The sequence below is a fragment of the Planococcus citri genome, chromosome 3 (genome assembly GCF_950023065.1).
Source record: "Planococcus citri chromosome 3, ihPlaCitr1.1, whole genome shotgun sequence".
In the NCBI taxonomy this organism is placed as follows: Eukaryota; Metazoa; Arthropoda; class Insecta; order Hemiptera; family Pseudococcidae; genus Planococcus; species Planococcus citri.
Window position 1 is genome coordinate 57,054,217 of NC_088679.1, and position 23,307 is coordinate 57,077,523.

At 32.9% G+C, this 23,307-nt stretch overlaps 2 protein-coding genes across 3 annotated transcripts in view; one reads left to right on the forward strand and one right to left on the reverse strand.

The window, feature by feature from the left end:
- LOC135841158 (uncharacterized) overlaps nt 1–12,838 on the forward strand; it is a 56,385-nt gene extending 43,547 nt beyond the window's left edge. Inside the window, exons 3-4 of one of the 2 annotated variants that reach the window (XM_065357988.1) lie at nt 2,094–2,184; nt 11,896–12,838. In XM_065357988.1, the coding sequence (XP_065214060.1) occupies nt 2,094–2,184; nt 11,896–12,140 (336 nt within the window). In that variant the 3' untranslated portion in view covers nt 12,141–12,838. Of the gene's footprint in view, nt 1–2,093; nt 2,260–11,895 lie in introns of both variants that reach the window. The other variant, XM_065357987.1, reaches the window with a different exon arrangement.
- A 2,164-nt stretch (nt 12,839–15,002) lies between these two features.
- Nucleotides 15,003–15,977, reverse strand: LOC135841163 (mediator of RNA polymerase II transcription subunit 22-like). The gene is made up of 2 exons (XM_065357999.1): nt 15,737–15,977; nt 15,003–15,618 (listed from the first exon to the last, which is right to left on the reverse strand). The coding sequence occupies exons 1-2, from the start codon at nt 15,837–15,839 to the stop codon at nt 15,296–15,298; spliced, it is 426 nt and encodes a 141-aa protein (XP_065214071.1). The 5' UTR covers nt 15,840–15,977; the 3' UTR covers nt 15,003–15,295.
- Between the last annotated feature and the right edge of the window lie 7,330 nt (nt 15,978–23,307).

The following is a 23,307-nucleotide window of genomic DNA, read 5'->3' on the forward strand; positions in this document are numbered from 1 at the left end:
TAGCACAGATGCGAATAACGAATGATTCCAAGAGCTAACATTCTTGTAATTGCTTTTTGCAAGGCAGGTAGTAGTTTTTTACTAGGATGAAATTTTTCACCTCTGCAGGGTTTAAGGTGTTCTTCTCCTTGAAAATATGAAAGCAATCCTTTCTATAAATAAAATCACATAATTTATTTTCAAGCTAAAAAATTGTAGTCATTGTAAATCGTGTCTTGAAACTTGATTCTTCCACACTATCTTATACCTGTCCCAGTGTTGTCAGTTTAAAACAGTACTGTATGTTTAAAACGTTGTTTTAAACGCCGAGAAAAACACAGACCGTGTTTAAAACAAAATTCTGTTTAAAATGTTTTTTTTGTTTTGAACAAGTTTTTTTTTCATCTCCAATTTCCTAAAAAAAACACGTTATTTTTCGATTTCTCGTTGAAAAAGTAGTGAAATTGAAGGAATTGAATTTTTAGATTTTCATACTTCTTCCTATACTTTTTTTAAGACAAATTTTGTGTTTTCATTTCAATTTTTTAATATTTCTTGAGCCTTATAGCTATTTTATGACGTCACATCTTAAAAGTTGATGACTGGATAACGTATATTTGAAAAACTGAATCCAAAACATATGAATTTGTGTTAAAAACGTGTTTAAAACACATTTTAAACATGTTTAAAACACATGAGAATCCAGCAGTTTAAAACTCTGTTTTGAACAAAAAAAACCGGTTGTTTTGTCTTTTTTTAAAAAAACAGTTTTTTTTTTTCAACACTGACCTGTCCAGACTATCCAGCCTTTCCCCAACTTACGACCACCAGGTTTGTTTTTGGGATACTTATTTTATTGAAGTTGAAAAATTCCATTTGAATCGATTGTTTGTAATGAAAAATTTGAATTTTCATTAAATCAATTTTTCTACTACAAAACATGAGCTGTTGTAAGAAAACGAAAGGCCTCCCTTTTTTTATTTATTTATTCCTAAACTACCTACCCACCTACCCCATGCATTTGAAAATTATTCAGCTGAGAACAGAGCCCCCTCCAGCCCCTCTCTTCTTGTACCACTCTAGAGCTGTGAAACACATCAACGCCTGTTGATATAAATGTACCTATTTCACCTCTCTTACAATTATTTGGTCTTAGCTAAGTAGGATGTAGGTAGTTTTTTGTCGTTTTTTTTCAATTCAAAATACGAACATAGTAACTATACCTAGTAAAGCCTTACTAACCTACGATAAAAAAAACACGTGTTTTTTCACATCAGATGAAGTAATTATGTAAAACGGGCGATCAGTTTTTATAAAACGAACATTTTGATTGTAAATTGACGAAGTTAACGATTCTAGTTGTAATTTTTCGGATACGCCTGATAATACGGACAGCGCAATAACCTATTTCATTAGTTAAATCCGTAGTACTCGAAAATTATTTCATGGATTTTATTCTATACAAAAGAATCGCCGTAGCGTGACTACTTATGGGTTGATCGTATCATCTTTGTTGATTATGTATTGGAAGTTCGTTGTTTCGTATTTTTTTTTTTTTTTTTTATAATGCATGTGGCTGTCTCTTCTCGATGGCTTGGCTGTGTGTTGGCAATTTTAAATCGTTTGCGTTATTTTTGCTGGTGGAAATTTTGAGGATATTTATGATCTCGTTTCCAAGTACACTTACGTATTTGCAATTGGAAATCAGCTGTCGATGTATAATAATTATTGAAATAAGTAATATTGATTTTTTGGTATTAATGGCTCTATATCTGAATGATGTACGAGTACATTGTTTACTTATTGATGGGAAATTGTACTCGCATGTTTCGGTGAATGTCAACCGGTTACCAATGATAGCTTATTTCGTATGCAATTGTACATTGAAAATTGACGTAAGGTGATCGAATTATGATGAGAAGATTTACAACCTATCTTCGTGACAAATTTTCGCTTCGAACAGGAGAAAATTTTGCTTGATTCAATATTATAGGTACTTACTTACACGTATGAATGTAAAAGTACCTCCTACCTATTATGTATTGTAAACGGTTATTGATTGTAGTGATAAGTTTAGCAGGTGTGTAATAGGTATATGTTTCTTTTTGTTCTAGTTACGTATCCAGTTCAACGATACCTCAACAACGTTCGAATACCCATCAGAAGCTTCTCTATTAGAGGAAGATCTGTCTAGTTTGACAAATGGTAATGAAGCATCAATGTTCTCAAATGATTTGAATATCGTTCCTAGTAACACGTCGAGTGTTTCACCTAATTTAAGTAAGTATCTCGGATGTCGCAATTCGTCCAGCAAAAATAACCAACGTTTCGTCGAATTCTATTTCTACGGACAAAAATGATCATTTATACCAATCAATTAGGTTTCATGGTTTTGTTATTGATGTAGTATTAGCCAAAATATGGCTTTTTAACGAATGATTTGGCATGCGTGATGCGTTAAGGGATGGTTTTTCAAAGATTATCTATTTCCATTATGAATTGAATAAGCTTCAACTTAACTACCTTTTCTCAGTACACATAATGTTTAGTGCAGTGTATTTTAGTGCTTTTCAGTGAACTTGTAAATCAGTCTACCTTCCCACTGATGATGAAATGTCTCTGTTATTCTGGAATTTTATTGTTGGCTTTCTTCCTGTTTGTTTTGTGTGTTTTTTTTTCGCAATGCAATCGTATCGTGCACTTGTTTCATAAATCTTCATTACGAATTGGCTATAAAAAGGTTGGCAAATTGTGTCACGATGTATTAGAATCGAATGAAGAAAAAAAAAGTAAAAAGAAATTGAAGAGTCACGAATTTTTATTATTGTTTTGTGCAAAACACTTTGTAGTAGGTGTCTGGAGATCGGAGCTTTCTGTTAGAAGATTAGATATAGGTAAGAAGCATGAATTAAATTTATCGATTTGCTTGGTCGCCTTGTGGATACAGTTAAAGACACGCACGCTTCGAAGCAATCTGATGGTCGCGTGAAAACAGTAAAATCTTACCAGTTCAGAGGTTATATCCGAGAGATGGTTAAATTACTCGCTAAAGTAATTTGTTTCAAAAGGTTTTCAATCGATCTCGTTTGAAATTCGTTTCAAGTAACGTTATTCATTCCCTATACAACTTTCCAGATTTACCTAGGTTCGTTGTACGAAATTTTGACTTGAAGCGTATAGCTAGGTAGTAAGTACGAATCCAACTCCATGCGAAGATGGAAATACCGTTAATACGCGTAGAATATGGTCAAAGGTTATGGACGATGGACATGAAGCATTTGATCGCTGTTAGAAAACGCATCGAGTCGAAGTTTTGCTTTTATTTGCATAATTATGTTTGATGAATCGTCAGTCGATCAAGATTCAAGATATTCCTCTGGTAGGAAAGATGATGATTAATGTAATGTACCTCTACCTACTTAGTATTAGGCCTAAAATAAGGAAAAATTGTGCCCGTTCTCGATTTTCATAGGGATGGAAACAAGGGTCTCACTGGTCTCAGTTTTCGAATTTTCTCTGGGAGACAAATTTTGTAATTGCCGAGGTCATTCGTTTGCAAGTACCAAACAGATGTTCGTTGGGCTAAGCTGTTGAAAGCCATTTTATGGCATGATTCGTATTCTAGATTTTGCTTCCTTCTTTTTCTAATGATTCAATAATTTCTACCCACTTTCTTCGCATCAAAAAAATGGCCAACAAAAGCTGTTTTTCAACATCTCCACAATTCCACTTCTCATAAAAATCCAGAAAGCTTTTTTCGTGTCTTTTTCGTACTCCAAAAATGAAAATCAACCCCCTCCCCCCCTCCCAAAAAAAATTAACCTAACGTGGAATCTAACGAATTTTTTTAAAAATCACTACTTTTTCACCACCTTTTTTCAACCAAATTTTCAGAAAGTTCTCCACTCGTCCCACACACAAAAATTGACAAAGTTAAATTTTTCACTAGAAAATCAAAACAATTGTAATTGGAAGGAAATTCAAATTACACTGTTGCCAATTTTATCATAAAGAAAAGTTCTCGACTCTACCTCCCCCCCCCCCACAAGAAAATTATCAAGGTCAAATTTTTCAATGGAAATTTGTCAAAAAAATTGAAATTGGGAAAAAATTTGTATTACACTGATGCCAATTTCATCAAAAACAAATGTTTCCAATGATTTGAAGGCTCAAATTTTTTCATTTTTTCACTACCTTTTTGAAAAAAATCACTACTTTTTCACTACATTTTTTCAACTAAATTTTCATAATGTTCTCACCCCCCCCCCCCCCTCCAACACAAAAAAATCAACCAAATTTAATTTTTCACAGGAAATTTTTCAAAAAAATTGAAATTGGAAGAAAATTTGAATTACATTGTTGCCAATATCATCAAAAATAAAATTTCTCCACCCGACCCCCCCCCCAACACACACGCACACACACAACAAATCAATGAAGTCAAATTTTTCAGTGGAAATTTTTCAAAAAAATTGAAATTGGAAGAAAATTTGAATTACACTGTTGCCAATTTCATCAAAGATAAACATTTTTTCCAATGATTTGAAGGCTCGAATTTGTTTTATTTTTTTACTGCCTTTTTGAAAAAACCCACTACCTTTTTCCAACCAAATTTTCAGAAAGGTCTCTAGCCTCTCTACCACCCCCCTCTTACCTCCAATACAAAAAAAAAACTAGGTAACTGCCAAATTTTTCAATTTTTTTTTTTTTTCAATTGAAATTGGAAGAAAATTTGAATTACTTACACTGTTGCTAATTTCATCAAAAACAAAAGTTCTCCGCTCGACCCCCCCCCCAAACTAATCAACAAAGTCAAATTTTTGAAAAAAATGAAATTCGAAGAAAATTTGTGTGTATTACACTGTTGCCAATTTCATCAAAAAATAATATAATTATATTTTTTTCAATGATTTGAAGGCTTGAATTTTTTTTTCACTACCTTTTTGACTAAATTGACTACTTTTTCACTACCCATTTTTAAAATCACATTTTTTCACTACTTTCAGTATGTACCTACTTGTTAGATAACCAGAATTCAGTCTTCAAGGTTTCCCTAGATTTTTAAAAATATTCCAATAGGAGTTTTTTTTTGATATTTTTCTTGCATAACATTTCAAGATTCACCCTCTTCTCTTCGCCCCATCTGCCCATTTCATCATTTTATTCAAAAGAACGAGAGAATTGTTTTAAAAAATCTCACTCAAACCTTTAACAAAGTTCGTACAGTTCATTGAAATCCAAAGTCGAGACATTTTTGTAATTTTTGGACAATTTTTTTGAATTAAAAAAAATTAGATGCAATGACCTGCAAAATGTTCATTTCTTTCCTTACTCAAGATTGTGTAAAACTATCTCGTTGCTTATGAACAATCATTTTTCAAACGTATATTTCTGAATTTTCGCCTAAAATTCTTGTAGGTTGATGAGCTTGGTAGCCTGCTGTGGATGATATTTTGTGTAAATTTTTTTTAAAAAGTGGGCATTTCTTTTGACTTTGGTTTTTTTTGTCGTTGAGGATTCATTTTCGAGAGAGAACAATTCATTTCAATCTTCCTTTTTTTTGACAAAATAATGGCAAGATGAGCTATTTGCAAATTAATTTTGAATTTCCCATCATACTTCAATGTACGAGTAGATTCAACATGGATTCTAGAATGGCAGGGAAAGAACAGTCTTTTGGCAGCTTTTCGAGTCATTTTTATTGTGCTTGGATTGTAATCTTCATTTTTTTTTTAAACTTCTGTGCCTGCTGAAGACTCGCGAGGATCTTAAAAGTACTTACATTCATTTTTCAAATTTTCAAAAAATACTGCTAGAAATGTCAATTTTTGAGTTCAATGTTGCGATGTTTTTATATCGTGTGAATATCATTATCAGTAATAAGTATAAGACCTACTACTTGATACCTTATACCCACCTGTTGTTGTAAGTACACATACGTACGAGTACATTGACGCGTGGAGTTGGAAATACGCTGAATTAAATCGAAAATTTACCCTCACGTCTTCGATGCCAGTGGCTTATTCATAATGTCAGTATCCTCGGTTAATAATAACGAGTTTACATTGTGTCACGTATTTCCACCGTATGTATGGAAAAATAATATAGGTATACCAAAATAAAGGACCCGATTGGACGAGCTCTTTCATAAGTTATTATTGTCTTGTGTATCTTAGGCTGATTGATTTTTGCTCGTTATCATGATGAAATACGAAATTTACAATAGTGCAGGTTGTATGTATCAACTCTGTGTACTCGTATTGAATGCATTGACGATGGAGAGAGAAGAGAAGGGGGGCAAAAGCAATATTTCTCGGTACTTGTGCTCGCGTTAGTTCTTTTTAACTCGCAAATTGCATTCTTATTGTTATGGAACGAGATGCTCTTCTATGTTCACAGGATATCAAAGAAAATCGCGCAATATTCGTTCTTTTGTCATTCGAACGAATTATTCGAATCAAATTCATCGCAGTTCGTGATTTTTTAAAAAGTTTTTTTAACAAAATTTCAAAATAGGGGTAACGACCAAGTTTCTATCCCCCCCCAGAATTTTATGAAAAATAGCCCCCATAGTCATAAACTGATTTGAAAACCATATCAATTTTTTCGATGAAAATTCGAGCAAATAATCTTGAATTAAATTCTCAATTCGACGTTTTAATCCTTTTCAAGCAATAGATACACAAATGCTAATGCAAAGAGCACTTTTTAGCGTAATTGATCAATCATTTTTGAGAAAAAGGTAAAAACTTCAATATTTATGTTAGTTTGGGATTTGAAGATTCGAATCGTTCGTTCGTTCGTCCGTAGAACATCTCCGTCGGAACGATTACGTTTATAGAGGCCTTGTACGATTTAAAGAGTTTTTATTCGTAGAATACGCCATGTTCATAAATTGTAAAAGAAATTTCCACGAAAATGTTTCATGATGCTGCCTTTGAAATGCGAACGATGGCCTATGGGAGTTTTCCGAACACTAGCTCGATTTATAACGATGTTCGTATATGAACGAAGATGTATAGCATTCATTCTTATACATCGTATTACGTTCATCGTAATACGTATAAAATTGAACCAAGTTTTTTAATTTGAATTTCAATTCATCGAAAATATACTGCTAACTTGTATATAAGGTTACGTGTGTGGGTGACATAATACGCCACACCATTCATACATTCTTTGGCTGATGCATCTCCTGATGGCTACAGCAAGAAGAATGAAACCCGTTATATTTTCATTAACGATTCCTTATGAAAATATTTTTCGACACCGTTAGAAAATTCTCATCTGCATGTTTGTTGTTCTTTTTTTTTGGAAGTTGCGGACCTGTCACGGTTCTTGTATTTTATTCTACGCGTTTATACCAACTCTGCTTGTGCTCGAAGAAAGTGAAGGTTTCATTTCAATAAACTGTTGTAAATATTTGTATGTGTGAACTGTGAACGTTGCTGTTTTCGTAAAGGTTCAGTGAATATTATGCTGTGGAGGTAGCATGAGTCTTATTTTCGGTCATAGAGTATTCGTTGACTAAATTCTCATTGTGTATTCGGTTTAATCTACTAACTTAAGTAGGTACTGGTACATAAAACACTCGATGTTTATAAACGAAAATTGATTTCATAATTGGCTCTGTTTAGTACGTATAATTAGGCATCCGGTATTAATTACAAATAAGCTCGAGTGTTTATTAAATATCTAGTGAAAAAATTTTGTCAACATTTCACGCCATCTTTGCCTTACGTTTAAATGGTGTTGAACGTTTCGTGTTCGTTTTTTAATTCAATTATTCATCTTGTTAAGAATTTTTATGGTTGATGCTTTTGAACAATACTTTTTCTTCGAGTGAAATCGTATCGTTTAATGTATCGGCTACCTACGTGGTTTTATTAAGTTTTTCTTGGCTGAAGCTGGCTGAATATTATACGTATTAGGATTTTTCTTCATTTTGAATTATGTATTTTGTACTGAGAAAATGAAGCCTTTGAGTAATCATTCCAGTCTGAATACCTTATAAAGAAATACTACACGCATTAAATTACCTACCTACCTGTCTCAGTTACTACGTATTTATCTCGAATGTGTAACTGGTAAACAGATGATACGAATACAAATTCTTGTTTTAGCAGCAGCTTTGGTGTTACTTTTTCCTATCAGAGTGCTTGTAAAAAGACGAAAATCACGAAGTTGGAATTAATCCAATTGCTTTGAATGCAATTTTATACCATGTGATTTTCATGAGTTTTTATTTTCGTTATTGTAATTTTATTTCTCGATTGTGGCGATTATATGGGGTGTAATAGGTAGGTATAATATGTTACTGTAATTATTCACCTCGGCCTACATATCCATCCGATGAATGCGAAAAATTCGAATAATTACTCTATAAAATTTCAGCGATAAAAATGATTAAAATGATTCGTATTGCCAATCTTAATGATTTAATCAGATGACTAATCGACTCGGTGGCGGATTTAAGGAGAAGGTATAGAGGGTATCACATCCCCCCTCCTATTTTGAAAATTTGGAATTCGTCGACAAAAGTCACCGATCTATCCTCAAATTTTTTTCAATTTTTTTCAAAGCTTTTGCGCCAAGCGAAGTGAGGGCTAAATTGATGTTTTCTATTCCTCAAATTATTCATAATTATTGTGCTTAGAAACTATTTTTGTACAAACTAAAAAATGTCAGCAGTGGAAAAACTGGCTTTTCACATCAAAATGACTGCTGCTTCGTTTCTTGAAACTACAAATTTTGATAATCTGTTGCCTTTAGCTTTTTTCTTCACGCTTAAAATAAATTTTAAAAAAGTCAAGATTACAAAAACTGAATTCTTTTATTAAAATTGACGTTGTTCTACCTTTCAAATCAGAAATTTTCCAAAACTTTTGCACTAGCTTTGCGTGGGCATTGGGCCATTCAAGATGCTGTAAAAATTTTAAGAATATGAGAATTGAACAGAAAAATTCCAGAAATACTCATATATACTCAAAGCGTATAAAAATTGCAAATTTTTCATGTTTTCTGAACAGATCCTCATTCTCTTGCTTTTCAAAATTTTTTGATACCATAGTCAGGGTCGTGGAGAATGGAGGCAAAGGGGGCAGTTTGCGCCGAGCCCGCGATTTCTGGAGGGGCCAGCAAAACAAGGACCTGTGATGAAAGAAACCGCTGTTTTTTAGTTCTCAAAACATAATTTTTCGAAGGCTTTTACCATGCCCTCGCTTCACTCGGGCTTTTTTTCTTTTTGTTTTCAAAATTAAAATTTCTATAAAACACATCATTCAACTTACAAAGTGCAAAAATAAACTTCTCGCAAAAAAAGTTCATTTTTATGCCTGTCGAAATACAAATTTTCTACAGCTTTTGCCCTCACTTGGTCCTGCTTTCTTTTTCAAAATTGAAATACGAAAAAAATAACTTTCAATTCTAAAAACCAAAAAATAAACTCCTTGCATAAAAAAATATTGTTTTTAGTTCTCATTTTTGGCTTCTCGATCGCTCGGGTCAATTTGTTTATCATTTCAAAATTGAAAAAAAATCACATTTGGGCTACCAAAAATCTGAAACAGAAAATGGCAATTTTTATGAGTCACATGAATATGATATCAATCAGCATAATTGGTATTTTCCCCCAATATCAGCCGAACCCCCTCCTCCCTCCACCTCTCAAAAAACCCCAATTTTGTTTCGTCCCTATAGAAATGTGGCCAAAGCGACGGTCCTGGCCACAACGCTCAGAACGTTATAATTTTGACTATTGTTGCAAAAATGACGTGATACACCTCCCCCCTCCCCCATAGACGTCTTCGATCTGCCTCTGCTAATCGTGGTAATTTTCTCTTGAAAGAGAAGGATTCAAATTACAATATTTTTCACTCATTTTTGCCAATTGTATAGAAAACAATTACCTATCAATGAAAGTAAATTTCATTTAATTGAGGTTTGGTAGGTAAGTCTCTCTTAAAACTTTCGTACTTTCATCATCGATGTCGAAAAATCGACGATTTTTTCTTCTAAATTTTTTACTTCCAGTTATTTGCTTCAAGTGCATTTTTTTTTGTTTTTTTCCTGCTTACAAAAATTTGTTTTGAAAACTAAAATGAGAGAGAAATACAAATAGGTGCCTACCTATCTCAATGTTTTTGTATCAATAATATTCTAAAAATAAAAAAGAATAGCTACCTAAATACCTACTCTTCGATAAGTAATTTCAAAGTGCATCGATTTTTTTTCTCGAGTAGTGAAATTTTCGAGATTTTTTCATTCAAGCTCAGGGTAAAAATTGAAAAATACGTTTTTTTCAAATCTTCTTCATTTTCTCATTCTTGCACTGAAGCCTCGTATTTACCTACTATATCAGAAAAATTTCATAATACTCAATCTTTTGCTTTGATTTTTTCAAATTTAAAAGAAGTCATAGGCACTTTATGCTAGGTTCGTTTTTTTCTATAATTTTCTCAGCATTTTGTCAAAAATCAATTAAATGAATAATATTTCTGATTATAAGTATATGTAGTCTCTCAGTATGTTATATTTCAATCAGGTTTGTGTGGTGGGGGGAGGGGGGTCCAGGCTCGATCTTTTCTTTGAGGGCTCCTTCCAATGCTAAAAAACTAATCGTTTTCACCAAAAGAGCATTTATTATTATTTTTTTTTAGTAAATTAATTTTAACGTCCTCAAGTTGTAAATTTTCGGAAAGCTGTCATTTTTCACAAAATGCAGTGAAGTTTTCAGCTCTTCATATAGCAACGATCCTGAAAATTGATCCATATCAAAAAAAGAAATATTTTTGCTTTGGAAATAAGTGAAATTTCAAATTTTTAAAATATTTTATCTGCTATATTTTGACAACATCAATTTGCCCTAATGTAGTTCTGTGCCTGTCTATATGTACATGTCTCATTTCTATAGCCTCGAAATACAAACTGCAAACCAAGGTATCAATTTTATCGTCAGCTTTAGGCAAATTGCCGAAAAAAACTCGAGTAGGTGAAAGATTTAAATTGTAAAAATTTTATCATGATAAATGACACGTGGTGTTTTAGGTAGGATGGTAGTAAGGCCACAGTCACGAATTCAGTATCGCAAATCTGTTCGATTATATCGTAATTCATCTTTCAAGATTTATACCTTCTTCTATAAAATGTATTGCTCGATATTCCGATTATCATACATTTTCCAGCATTATTATCCATGATAATATTATTCAATCGATGAATTGAATTCACATCTTGTGATCTTTATTATTTTGTGGTTGCGAGGTTATGCCAATTTGGTTTTAAAACACATGTACATTATTTCTGCGGTTGGTGTAAGATTGTCTGCATGATGATTTAAATGCTGTAATAGCTATTGGTCGTAAATAAAAAAAATTAGTTTCGAGTGGCATAGTAGTTGTAGAAGGTGTCTTGGTACATAGTTGGTGGATTGATTCATTTATAGTGTACAGTGATGATTGATTACAAGCTATTGTTTGTTGATGTATATTCTCTGTATAGATATATCGTTGGTGGAACTTTGTGTTTTGATCGTATGATACATTATTATCTTTAGAGGATGCCAAAATTTGTCAATTTAAAGTTACCTATTTAAAATCGAATTCTTATAATTGTATAAAGATAAAAAAAAAATAGGTACTGGGGATATTTCAAAGACGGTGATCGAGGAGATATAACTTTACTTCTTATTTTAGCAAGGATAGGGTAATGAATTTTTTCCTCGAAATGACGAAATAAATCGAGTACCTGCATAAGGCTACATGCGGCTATAATGTGATAGGTGTATTATTATATGTATCAAATTATTTTGTATATAAAAATAGTAGCGATATTATACTAAATCTGTGGGTGTTATTTATTTAGTACAGGTCATTAGGCATTATAAATAATGATTATGGTGTTGATTGGCTTTTGTAGGTGGCAGTAGTTTGGCTAGCTATGTACCTAGTAAGCTTAGCATGGGCGAATGTTTCGAACTGGGCGTCACCAGAAGTAATGGCATAATCACCAATGTTGTAAATTTTCGTGCCGCTGATAAAATCGTAGAAAATAGCCGCAACACAATACAACAAAACGAAAATTCACTCGATTACCTGAAACCAGCCTCCGAAAATGAGAACATAGCGTGGAGCGAAGAATCCATACCTGATCTTTTATTTTAAACTCAAATCTCGAATCCAGTTTCACGATTCACTTATATTATTCAGATATGATGAGATCGTGTTCAAACGATGAGCATGATTTACCCGTGTTATTTTTGAAGAATAAATTAAATGAAAACGTGAATATTATATTCTTATACGTATGTTTATTGTTATAGTGAAAAGTGAACTGTTATTCGTAAATTTTTCATACAATTTATTCTTCTTTTTTAGTCTCAAAATTTTCATCTTTCATCGTTGAAATTTTTTCCCTTTTTTATATTATCTTGTGTACTGTAGATTACGAGTCGTAGAGTTAAATTTTTATAAGTAAATTATATTATTATATTGTTCCTTTTTTTTCGTTTTGTTTGTTGCGCTTGTTATTACTATAAGTTTGTGCAATAATTTGTTGCTTCGATTTTGAAACTTATTTATTTTATGCTGTTTGTTCGATTATGGTATGTAAAATGATGTTCTGTGTTTTTAACAATTTTATATTGCCTATTTTTTGAAAAATATTTCGATCGATTTTTTTTATTTATTTTTTAAATACCTAGATACGTTTTTGGTTGAAATCTGCTCAAATTTTTCATCATTCCGAAAATTTCGCCTGTAGACGGTAATTAACACTGCTCATATCGTTGTGTTCAATTTTTGTATGTATTTTTTAAAACAATTTTACTCTTGTAAAATAAATTTCCTGCATGATAACGTTATCATTTTATCGATGTGATTAATTTTACGCCATTCGTTAAAGAAACGTTCTTCAAGTGAGTTTATTGTAGAAACATTTCAACCTACATTCCGGTTTCTTGTGAATTTGTCTAGTTACAAGGGAATATTTCAACGTTCCTGACAAAGATGGACTTTTTCATTGTCATTTATTTTGTTACCACCATCACATTGGATTATCAATTTTTCTGACATACATTTGAAAAAAAAAATCATATAAGTACTTACTTATCAAGTATAAATGAAATAGGGCCAGAGGGGTGCCGAATAGGGAAGGGGCCGCCTCGACAGAAAAATTGAGGCAAAAAGTTGAGAATTTTTGGAAAAAATTGGGTGAGTTGGGAAAATTTGGGAAGAAATTTTAGAAGCAAAGGAAATCAAAGAATCGCCAAATTAACTTCTCACATCAAAAAACAATGTTGCTTTACAAGAAATTCCCCCCTCTCCCCAAAAAAGGCCTTTCCAATACATTCCAGTTTGAACTTCCAGAAAGTCCCAACTTTTGCTGAAATATCAAAAAAATGTCTTATTTTAACCGAAAATTCGGAAACAATAATTTCCTATTTTTTTTCCAAAATTTGTTGTTTTTGAAAATATAAAAAAATTAATGTCCTGAAAAAAATAAAGAATTGTTCATTTTTGAAAGCGTTTGCCCTCACCTCTTCAGGTCCCATTCATATTTTTAAAAATATTATAATTTCCTAAAAACAGAAAATTCTAAAACTTTGAATATGTACTAACTTTTTGCATCATCAAAAACTCAAAATTGATATTGTGTTACGTTTTGAATTATCAACTTTTCACAGCTTTCACGCTCGCCTCGCTCGGACTAGATTATTTTCCTTTTGTTTTGTCTGATGTCTGACCAAAAGTTGGGAGATTGAAAAATTCACTTCTCGCATCGAAAATAATGTTGTTTCATCATTAACTTTCGAAAGCTTTTGCTCTCACTTCGCGCAGGCCTTTATTCCTATTTCTGAATAAATTATATTTTTCTGAAAACGATTGTTGAAATTTTTTGAAACTTTTGAATTCTACTGTGCAATTTTTCAAAAATTTTCAAGAATGAACAATCAACTTCTAAAACTTAAGAAACACAACCAAAATGTGCGAAATTTCATTAAAAATACCAAAAAGCACAAAATTTTGGCGTTGAATTTTCTCACATTGAAAATGATTTTTTTTGTACCTCACTAATTGTAAATTTTCTGAAGCTTTGGCCCTCGCCTCGTTCTGGCAAAATGAAAAACACAACACCTAATCTGTTCTATTTTTAAATTTTTATTTTCAAAGACCAAAAGGTTTTAAAAAAATCTACGAAAAATATTGCGAATTTTCAATTTTTAGTTTCAAACACTAACCTTGCAATAGAACAATTCAAATTTTCAGTCAAGTAGGGTACAAAAGCATCGTTTTTGAACAATTGAAATTATTAACATTTTTATTTCCAATTTTCCCTTCTAAAATTTATTCGAATCATTCTGGGCTAATTAGCATGAAAAGTACTGGTGAGGAGGGAGGAGTGTGGGGTAAAAAGTAGGGAATATTTCAGTCTCCCCCCTCGCCAACGACACATCACTTCGTCAAGAGACTGTATAGGGCTACCTACTCATTCAAGTATTCCTTTTTATTCGGTCTAGGTTTCTACGAGAAGTGTTTTTCACAGAATTTGTGTTGATATTGAAAGACGAAGAGACATTGTTAGCACAGTTCATGCTTGCCATTTTGTAATATTTCCTTCTAACAACCACGTACCAAAGATATGAATCTCAGAAAAAAATTATCGTAAAACTGAGAAGTCAATTCAATTCAGTTTCTATAATTCATTATTTTTATAGTTCCTCTTTTCAGATCTATTCTGACACATAACAGACTTTTCCTGCGGATTTTTCTTCGAAGACATTTCAAAGAAAACAACTTTTTTCACATCATTTTAGAGGTATAAGTATTTACAAAATCATTTACACTTAAAACGGAAAAAAAACCTGTTGTTGAAATTATTATCTTAGGTATCGACATAACAAAAATACAGAGAAGTATTGTACTCATCAATTCGAATATGCACTTCAAGTTCACTTCAAGACTTCATGATCAGGACAATTATTTCCAAGTAACATACGTGGTTTTTCTCGGAAAATTTCAATAGACTACAGATTAAAATATAATTTGAAAAATAAAAGAAGACAAGTAACAAAATTCAATTACCAAATAAATCAAACACTGATAAGAATGACCCATAAAATTGCATACTGGACAGTGGACAGAGTATAGGTGTTTTCAATATTGTTTACGAATCATTACGAACAATGGAGAATATAAATTAGCAAAGTATACATTGATATTCCTCGAACATTTCTTTCATGTTTGTTGTTTCATGTACCGATTGACTCAGCTCAGCTGTTTGGCGAAAAGCACTTCGATGAAATACGTCCTAAATTTTCTCAACACTTATAATTCGAAGTATAATAATCTTCTTCCAAATCATGAACATCGGCAGCCATATCGTCTCTCAGATTCATTAGCTTTTGATCACATTCACCTTGTTTGGCACGAAACACCTTCGAGTTTTGCATGATGGCCTCGTTAACCGAAGGAAAGTCGTTCAGAATCAAATACTGCTTTATATCGGATACTAATTTCAAGAGAGATTCGGCTGCTCTGACCATATTAGCTGATCGAACTTGCATTTCGTAAGCATCAAGCTCACACTGTATCATACGAGAGATTTGTATGTCGTGTTCTGTTTTACAAAGCTTCACGATATCTGAAAAAAAGTTGATAGCGGTATGAGCACAAAAACAAGGAAATTCAAGATGTCTTTCTTGAATAACGTACAACGATTTTTATTTCTTCGAATTGCAATTGAATACATAGGTATTTACCTTCAAAATTATCTAGCATCGATTTCACGTCACCTTTAAGTCGACTATTATAAGACTTCAGTAAAGCTTCTTTGCTTTGAGGTAAAGCTCTGGTAGGATTCATTATACGAGAAGCAGTATCCAAATAGGCGTATTGAAGAGATAAATAATTAATAAAATATTGGAAAATGAAAATAAACGAGAGCTAAAAACGACGTTCAAATGTTCAGAATGAATTTTTCATTTTTTATTTTTTTGATAAAAAAAATGTTCATGTTGATTTGATAAGAAAACAGAAGTATTGAAAAACGTCAGTAGAAGCGCTAGTGCTGTAGTTAACGAGGTAATTTCAGTAATTACGCTCGAAACCTGTTTCCGTCGATTGACTATTCCATTGATTTTTTGTAAAATCAATGACTATTCGAACATTGAACTCACGATCGAAATTAGCTCGATGGGGAAAACCCCTCTAGAATCGAACCCTGAATACTGTCTCCGAAAATTGGAAGATGAAAAATTTAAGAACAAGTTCACTCCAAAAGAGCTGAATTTTTAAAAAATTGGCTTTGAATGAAATACAACTTTATGCGGTAGGAAAAAACACGAAGATTTTAGAAACGTAGTTGTCTAGTTGAAATTTCATCTAGAAATTTTAAAGAGAAATTGAGATTAAAATTTCTTATTTCAAGATAATTTATACTTATAGGATTTCAGAAATCAGATACGTACAAAAATTACAAATAAGGTCGAAAATATTTTCCATTTCATCCAGTAGTAGTCTACTAACAGTACTAACAAGGGAAACTCTGGAGGTATCACACTCTGATTTGAACAGGACTCCAATTTTTGGAAAGATCGTGGTCTAAAACCCCCAAAACCAAATTTTCAGCCACCCAACTTCATTTTTTGATTTTTGGCGAATTTTGAAAATTCAAAATTGACTGTTTTTGGTGATTTGTGCTTCTTTTTCAAAAAAAAAAAAAAGTACGTACTTGATCAGCAAAAATGATCAAAATAAGTCCTAAAACTGATACTAACTCCCCAAATCCAAATTTCACCATTCCCTGCAATTCTGGAGCCTCCAGCTTGATTTTTCAATTTCTCCAAAATTTTGAATTCTTTTAAGCTGTTGAATTTGTTCAAAAAATGGAATGAATAACAAACTGTTCCTTTGCGGGTCTTCATTGAGAGAGACAATCGAAAAAATTTTCAGCTGATGGAATTCTACAGCAAATTTCTACCAACTTGGATATTTTTTATTGGTTGGGAGGTCCGCATAAGGATCACTTGCACCCCCCTCCGATCCTCCGGGACAACTTTTTTCTTGAAGGGAGAGTCCTAAGGAGCATTTCTAGCCCTTGTCTTCAAAAAAAAAAAAAAAATGGCTCTACTTACAATGGCGGCCAAGAGCAGGCAAAAATTCATCACCCCTCAAAACTTCAAGTGCTAAAGTGCTTTTTCCGATTTTTGGTGAATTCTCAAAAATCAAATTTTGGCCAAAATGTGAGAAAAATATCAACATTTTACCAAATTGACCTAGAAAGCTGAAATTTGGGATATGCCCTATTTTCGACCAGCCAAATCGATTGGAAACTGTTTAAAACCGTTTTTAGCAGTTCTGGAGCCTCCAGCAGATTTTTGAAACTCAAAATTCCCACAAAATTTCATTAAATGGAGTTGGAAAGCCAACATTAATTTTTCAAACCAATTTCAATACCCTATGAAGTCGACTGCAGGTAAATTTCAAGTCGTTTTGGAGCCTCCAGCAATTTTTTGAAAATTACTGAAGCGTCCAGTAGATTTTTGAAACTTGAAATTCCCACAACAATTCATCAAATGGAGTTGGAAAGCCGAAATTATTTCTGCAAAGTAATTTCAATACGCTATGAAGTCGACTGCAGGTGAATTTCAAGTCGTTTTGGAGCCTCCAGCAATTTTTTGAAAATTACTGGAGCCTCCAGTAGATTTTTGAAACTTGAAGTTTCTCCAAAATTTCATCAAATGGGGTTAGCAAGCCGAAATTTGCTCTGCAAACTTATTTTAATACAATAATATGACGTCGACTGCATGGTGGTTTCAAGTGGTTTTGAAGCTTCTATGCAGCTACTTTTTGGAAATTTCAATTCTCCTAAAAACGCCATGAAACTTTGAAAAAAGTCACTGGAGGCTCCAAAATTACTTGAACTCACCTTAAGTCGTCTTCAGAGGGTGTAAAAATTGGAGTGCATAGTAATTTCAGATTTCCATCTCCATTTTGATGAAATTTTGGAAAATTTCAAGTTTCAAAAAATCGCTGGAGGGTTCAAAATGACTTGAAATTTACCTGCAGTCGACTTCACAGCGTATTGAAATTAGTTTGCAGAATTAAGTTTGGCTTTCCAACTCCATTTGATGACATTTTGTGGGAATTTTGAGTTTCAAAAATCTACTTGAGGCTCCAGAACTGCTCAAAACGGGTTGAAACAGTTTCCAATCGATTTGGCAAGTCGAAAATAGGGTATATCTCAAATTTCAGCTTTCTAGGTCAATTTGGTAAAATGTTGATTTTTTGAAAATTCACCAAAATTCGAAAAAGGCACTTTCGCACTTGAAGTTTTGACAGGTGGTGATGAATTTTTGCCTGCTCTATTGATCTATCTTTGTACGGTTAAAAAATTGTAATGATTTTGTAAGTAGGGCCACTTTTTTTTTTTGAGGACAAGAGCTAGAAATGTTCTTTAGGACTCCTCCTTTGAGAAAAAAGTTGTCCCGGAGGATCTGCAGGAGGGGTGCAAGTGATCCTTATGCGGGCCCCCCGTCTATATGTCTGCATAGGTATGAGAATTTGGCTTTGGAAATCAAAATAATCTCTTGAAGAAAATTGAGGGAAATCCTCAATTTTCAAAATGAATGATCACTCAAATTGATTTTTTTTTCACATATCACAATCTAAGTAATTGTCAATTCCAACTTTTCTCATGAAAATAATTGAAATTTACCTGTTGAACTTCCCTCCGGCGTTAAAGGGTTAACTCGAGCAAAAAACGTGCCCATAATAAATTTGAAACTTTCCTGTAATGGAAACTTTTCCCCAATTTTTTGACGAGAACACATCAAATCAATCAAAATCAAAACCCAAAATTATCCGACAGAAAACAGCGCCATTAGCAAATTCACCTCGAGCTCCCAAGAGAAAAATAAAATCGTCCAAAACAAAGCAACTCCCAACCCAACGATGAACAAGAAAAAACAGAAACAAAACGTCATTTCGGAACGACTTTCTTACACTCATAACATACCTCCCACGAAGTTTTAATTTCATGCAAATCTTACTCAACAAAGGCTTTAAAGTCTTTAAGAGGGCTGCCACGTTATGAAGCCGGCGGATTCGTCGATGCGGCCTCAAAAAATACACCAAAGAGATATAAGAAGAAAACGAGCATAAGAATTTATAAATCTCGAGATTTATGTAAATATTAATTATAATCCGGGCACAAAAGAAAAGTTTATTAAACGATAGGTAAACAGAAGCGAGTTTTAATTCTTTTCGCCAACTACAACAATCCTCTCCTTATTGGCGAAGGGTTAAAGGGATTCGAACAACCATTACGAATATTTTTTAATATTATCTCATCGTGTATACCCCGTGGGGACAATGTTGCAGAATTTTTTTTTCTTGTTCAAATTAATATTAAAAATCTACACTTTTTGTTCCTCTGCTTTCCTCGCCTGTTCATTTTTGTGCTAAACATCGTCATTTGTTTACCGGTATTTTTAATATAGGTACCATTTTTTCGTCGACTTTCACCCTTCACCTATTTTGCTTTAATTAAACCCGTCGTCGTTTCGTGTTGTGTGCTGAGTCTCATTTCGGTCGTTGATGCTGAAACTACACTACGAGTATACCGAGTTCATTTGTAAAGCTCGAATTTATACACGAGTATACGATTCAGAGTCTAAAATTCAATTTCGAATCAACAAATCGTCATAAATGTTGATATCTTTCTATACATCGCGTAAGAGTGTGCCTTGTTTAGACCCAAATATTACGCAGGGTAGGTAGAATAGGTACCATTACAATACGTATAAAGGATAGAAGAATCGTTTGGGTGAAATACACCGGCACACAATTCCACACACTTGTTATTATTCATAACGTGTTACCCGCCGAGCTGATGGTTCATTATTCTGCATTATGTTTTCCATCGAGCTTTTCCATACCGTTACACCATTGAAGAGTTAAATTCTCTAGTGTATAGCACACCATAGGTATATTCTATTGCCCTCATTTTACATACAGAAACACATGAGATACTTCACCACCCAGTGTAAAAAAAAAAATCACTTTTATAAAACACAGAGTGAGAAAAAACAACCATCCTTGGAAAATATCCGGGCTTGGTACCGAATTAAAAATTCAACTGGCTGAAAAACAAGACGATATCCGACCCAATCAACGAATTTTTAATCCGTTAAATAAACCAGACCTATCTTCATTTCGAAAAAATACGACGGTTAAATGCAACAAGATCATAGGTAAATAATACATTTGGCGACTAGAAAGACTGGAGGGAGCTAGAGGGGAAAACCACATCATTTTCCATTAAAGTAGCATCATTCAATCATAAAAATGACATTTATACGTCTTTGCATCAGAAGCAGAACCGGAGAATCGTGTCGTAAATATAGAAATAAGATAATAGAAATCAACTTTTAATCGGATGGTCATCGAGGTAGGTACCTATATTAAAAACACCCTGTGCGCCCTTCTTGGCCAGGGAGAAATATAATTTCGTTATTTGAAATCTTTACAGGGCCAACAGCCCGTGACTAACATATTTACTCCCAACTTAATTGTCCAACTATACTTTATATGTAGATAGCTGAATAAGGGAAAAGATTACCTTTTGAAAGCAGATCGAATCCCGTTTAATAATGTCCTGTCCTATCTTTTTTTTTTCGCTCTGCTTTTATTCGGTTTATAAGACTTGTCCAATTTGCATACATTTTAAATATTATGGTCAGTCTCATTAGAAGTTATAAAGTTAAATTATATCAAAGGCAGGTAAGGTATGAATGGTTAACGTGGCGTTATGAATTATAGTAATTCTATGTGGGATTATAATAATGAAAGTCGTTCCATTAATGACGAGATCATTTGAAGTTTTTTATTTCATCGTTTTTACTTTTATTATTATTTTTTTCTGAACTGGTAAGTAAGTACAGGATGATCGGAAAATTCGTTCGGTAAAATATTTTTTCAGATATGATTGCTGTACTCATCTCCAATTTCAGATACTTTGAATTTGGAAGGGTGAAGGGATGACAAATGTGGCTTCAAAGATGTTCACAATTACAAAATATTATGGACTTATTGATCCCTTCAAAACCATCATTTCACACTGATGGGAATAGAATTACATAATTATGATTAGTCGAATAACAAATTACTCAAGTAAGTAGTCTTTTATCATTTACTGCCCTGATCTGTGAGAATTTTGAAAGTCTTGGCTATTTTTTCCTGACTGTAGTGCTCTAAAATCGAAAGATGAAGCATTAGTAGTCTGTCAATTAATGTAATGATGAAAATACAGATTACAGTTTTTTTTTTCAGTGGAATACCAGATTTTCTATTCACGAGGGATCCTCTCAAGGCGTCTGCCTCCAATTTCAACAGAACCAAGATCTTCGCAAAAAGCGTGATCGACCCCCCCCCTCTAATTTCAGCAGCTAAAATTCATTTATAGAATTTTGGCGACTTTTAAAAATTCAAAATTGGTCTTTTTTTGAGGATTCATGCCCTTTTAAAAATACGTATGTCCGCATATTTAATAACAATGATGAAAAGTAGTCTTAAAACTAACATCAACAACCCTTAACCGAATTTCTAACATTTTTGACCTTTCTGGAGCATTTGGTGAAATATTTGAACTCTCCAGAATTCCAAAATTTTTCCAGAAGGCGTAAAAAAACGCACTGGAGGCTCTAGAATGGCTAGAAATGGTGAAATTGGAATCGGTGGAGCTGATATTAGTTCGAGGATTAAGCTAAGGACATGACATGAGCTTTGGGGGTTTTGCTTGAAATATCAAAGTACTAAATTCAATGGACCTGGCCATGAGAAACAATTAAAAGAGTTGGGTGGTGAGCATTGACGCTGATGCTCTCGCTCATTATCAAAATATTTTGATATTTGAGCGTTGCGCTCGTGATAATAGTGAGTTGAGTTGTGATGATTGAAAGTGGTGTTGTGAAAATTTATGAAGTATGGATGATATAATTATAATGTCTTTGCTGGAGGAAAATATATATTTACGATACCTAAAAATGAATATCAACAGAAAAAGCTGACAAAATTTGGCGAATATCATCATTTATTTCCTGAACTGCGAAAGGATAGAAACAGGGTTTTTGAATTACGAAAAATAAAACTGCATCAAATTTCAAAAAACGAAAAATGAAATTCAAGTGATGAAAACGCTTCGCTCTCACTCACACTCAACGCTGATGTCATGTCCGTAGCCTTAATAATTAACATCTTTTACAGAGCTACTGAATATAGTACCTACACATTTTAAAAATAGCATAAATCACAAATAATGATTAATTTTGAATTTTTAAAAGTACGCCAAAAATTGAGAAAACAAATAGTCACGTACTCTTCGATATGAAGCCAACCAAGCTAGATCGAAAGAGCATGTCTTGAAACTCCTGTAACCGAGATTTCAGGTCCCTAAACTTCATTTTTGATTTCTTAAAAATTGAAGAAAAAAAACTGTTTAGAGGATTATTTTCAAACATGTTCATGAAATGTCAATTTTTTTGAGCAAAGTGAACCCATGTGATTGAATTTCTTCGATTCAACTACCGCACATCAAAAAATACTAGTTTTGGTCCATTCTGAAGCCTCCAGCGATTTTTCAATTTTCTTCAGAAATTTCAAATCGCTTTGAAGGGGCTAAAAATAAACTTTGAAATCTATGACTTCGCTTAGTGCTCATTGGATAGTGGATACCGTCTCGGTCGTTTTAGGGTGGTTACCTAGAAATCCCAGGAACGTCAATTCAAAAGTGAATTTTTGACCAATTTGTAAACCCAAAACATATGAAAAAATCAAAATTTTATAAAAAGGCATCTCAAAATTCACTTTTGATCTGACACTCCTGGAATTTCGTCGTAATTCTATAAAATGACAGAGAAAGTGGCCCAATAAGTAAAAGCAAGCACCGATCAAAGCTACAAGTTCGAAGGTTCATTTACTGTGTAGAAATATGAAAATATTATTTCGTTTCCTCAGTTTTGTTTTCTTTTAAAAAGATACTAGAAACTTCTTAAAGAAAATTCATCAACAACTTTCGAAAGAGAGATAGGAAATGAAAAAGACAAAAAAGTAATTTTAAAACTATTCCTGAGTAATTTGAAAGTTTCTGGAGAAAAGTGAAAAATTGTTGAAGGCTCCAGAATAGTTCAAAACTAGTAGTTGTTGATGTGTGAGAGTTGAATCGAAGAAATTATTCATAAGTATTAGTCCACTTTGTTCAAAAAAATTATATTTCATAAAAAAGTTTCAAAAAAGCAGCTTTTTAAAATTTTTGAATTTTCCAAAATTTCGC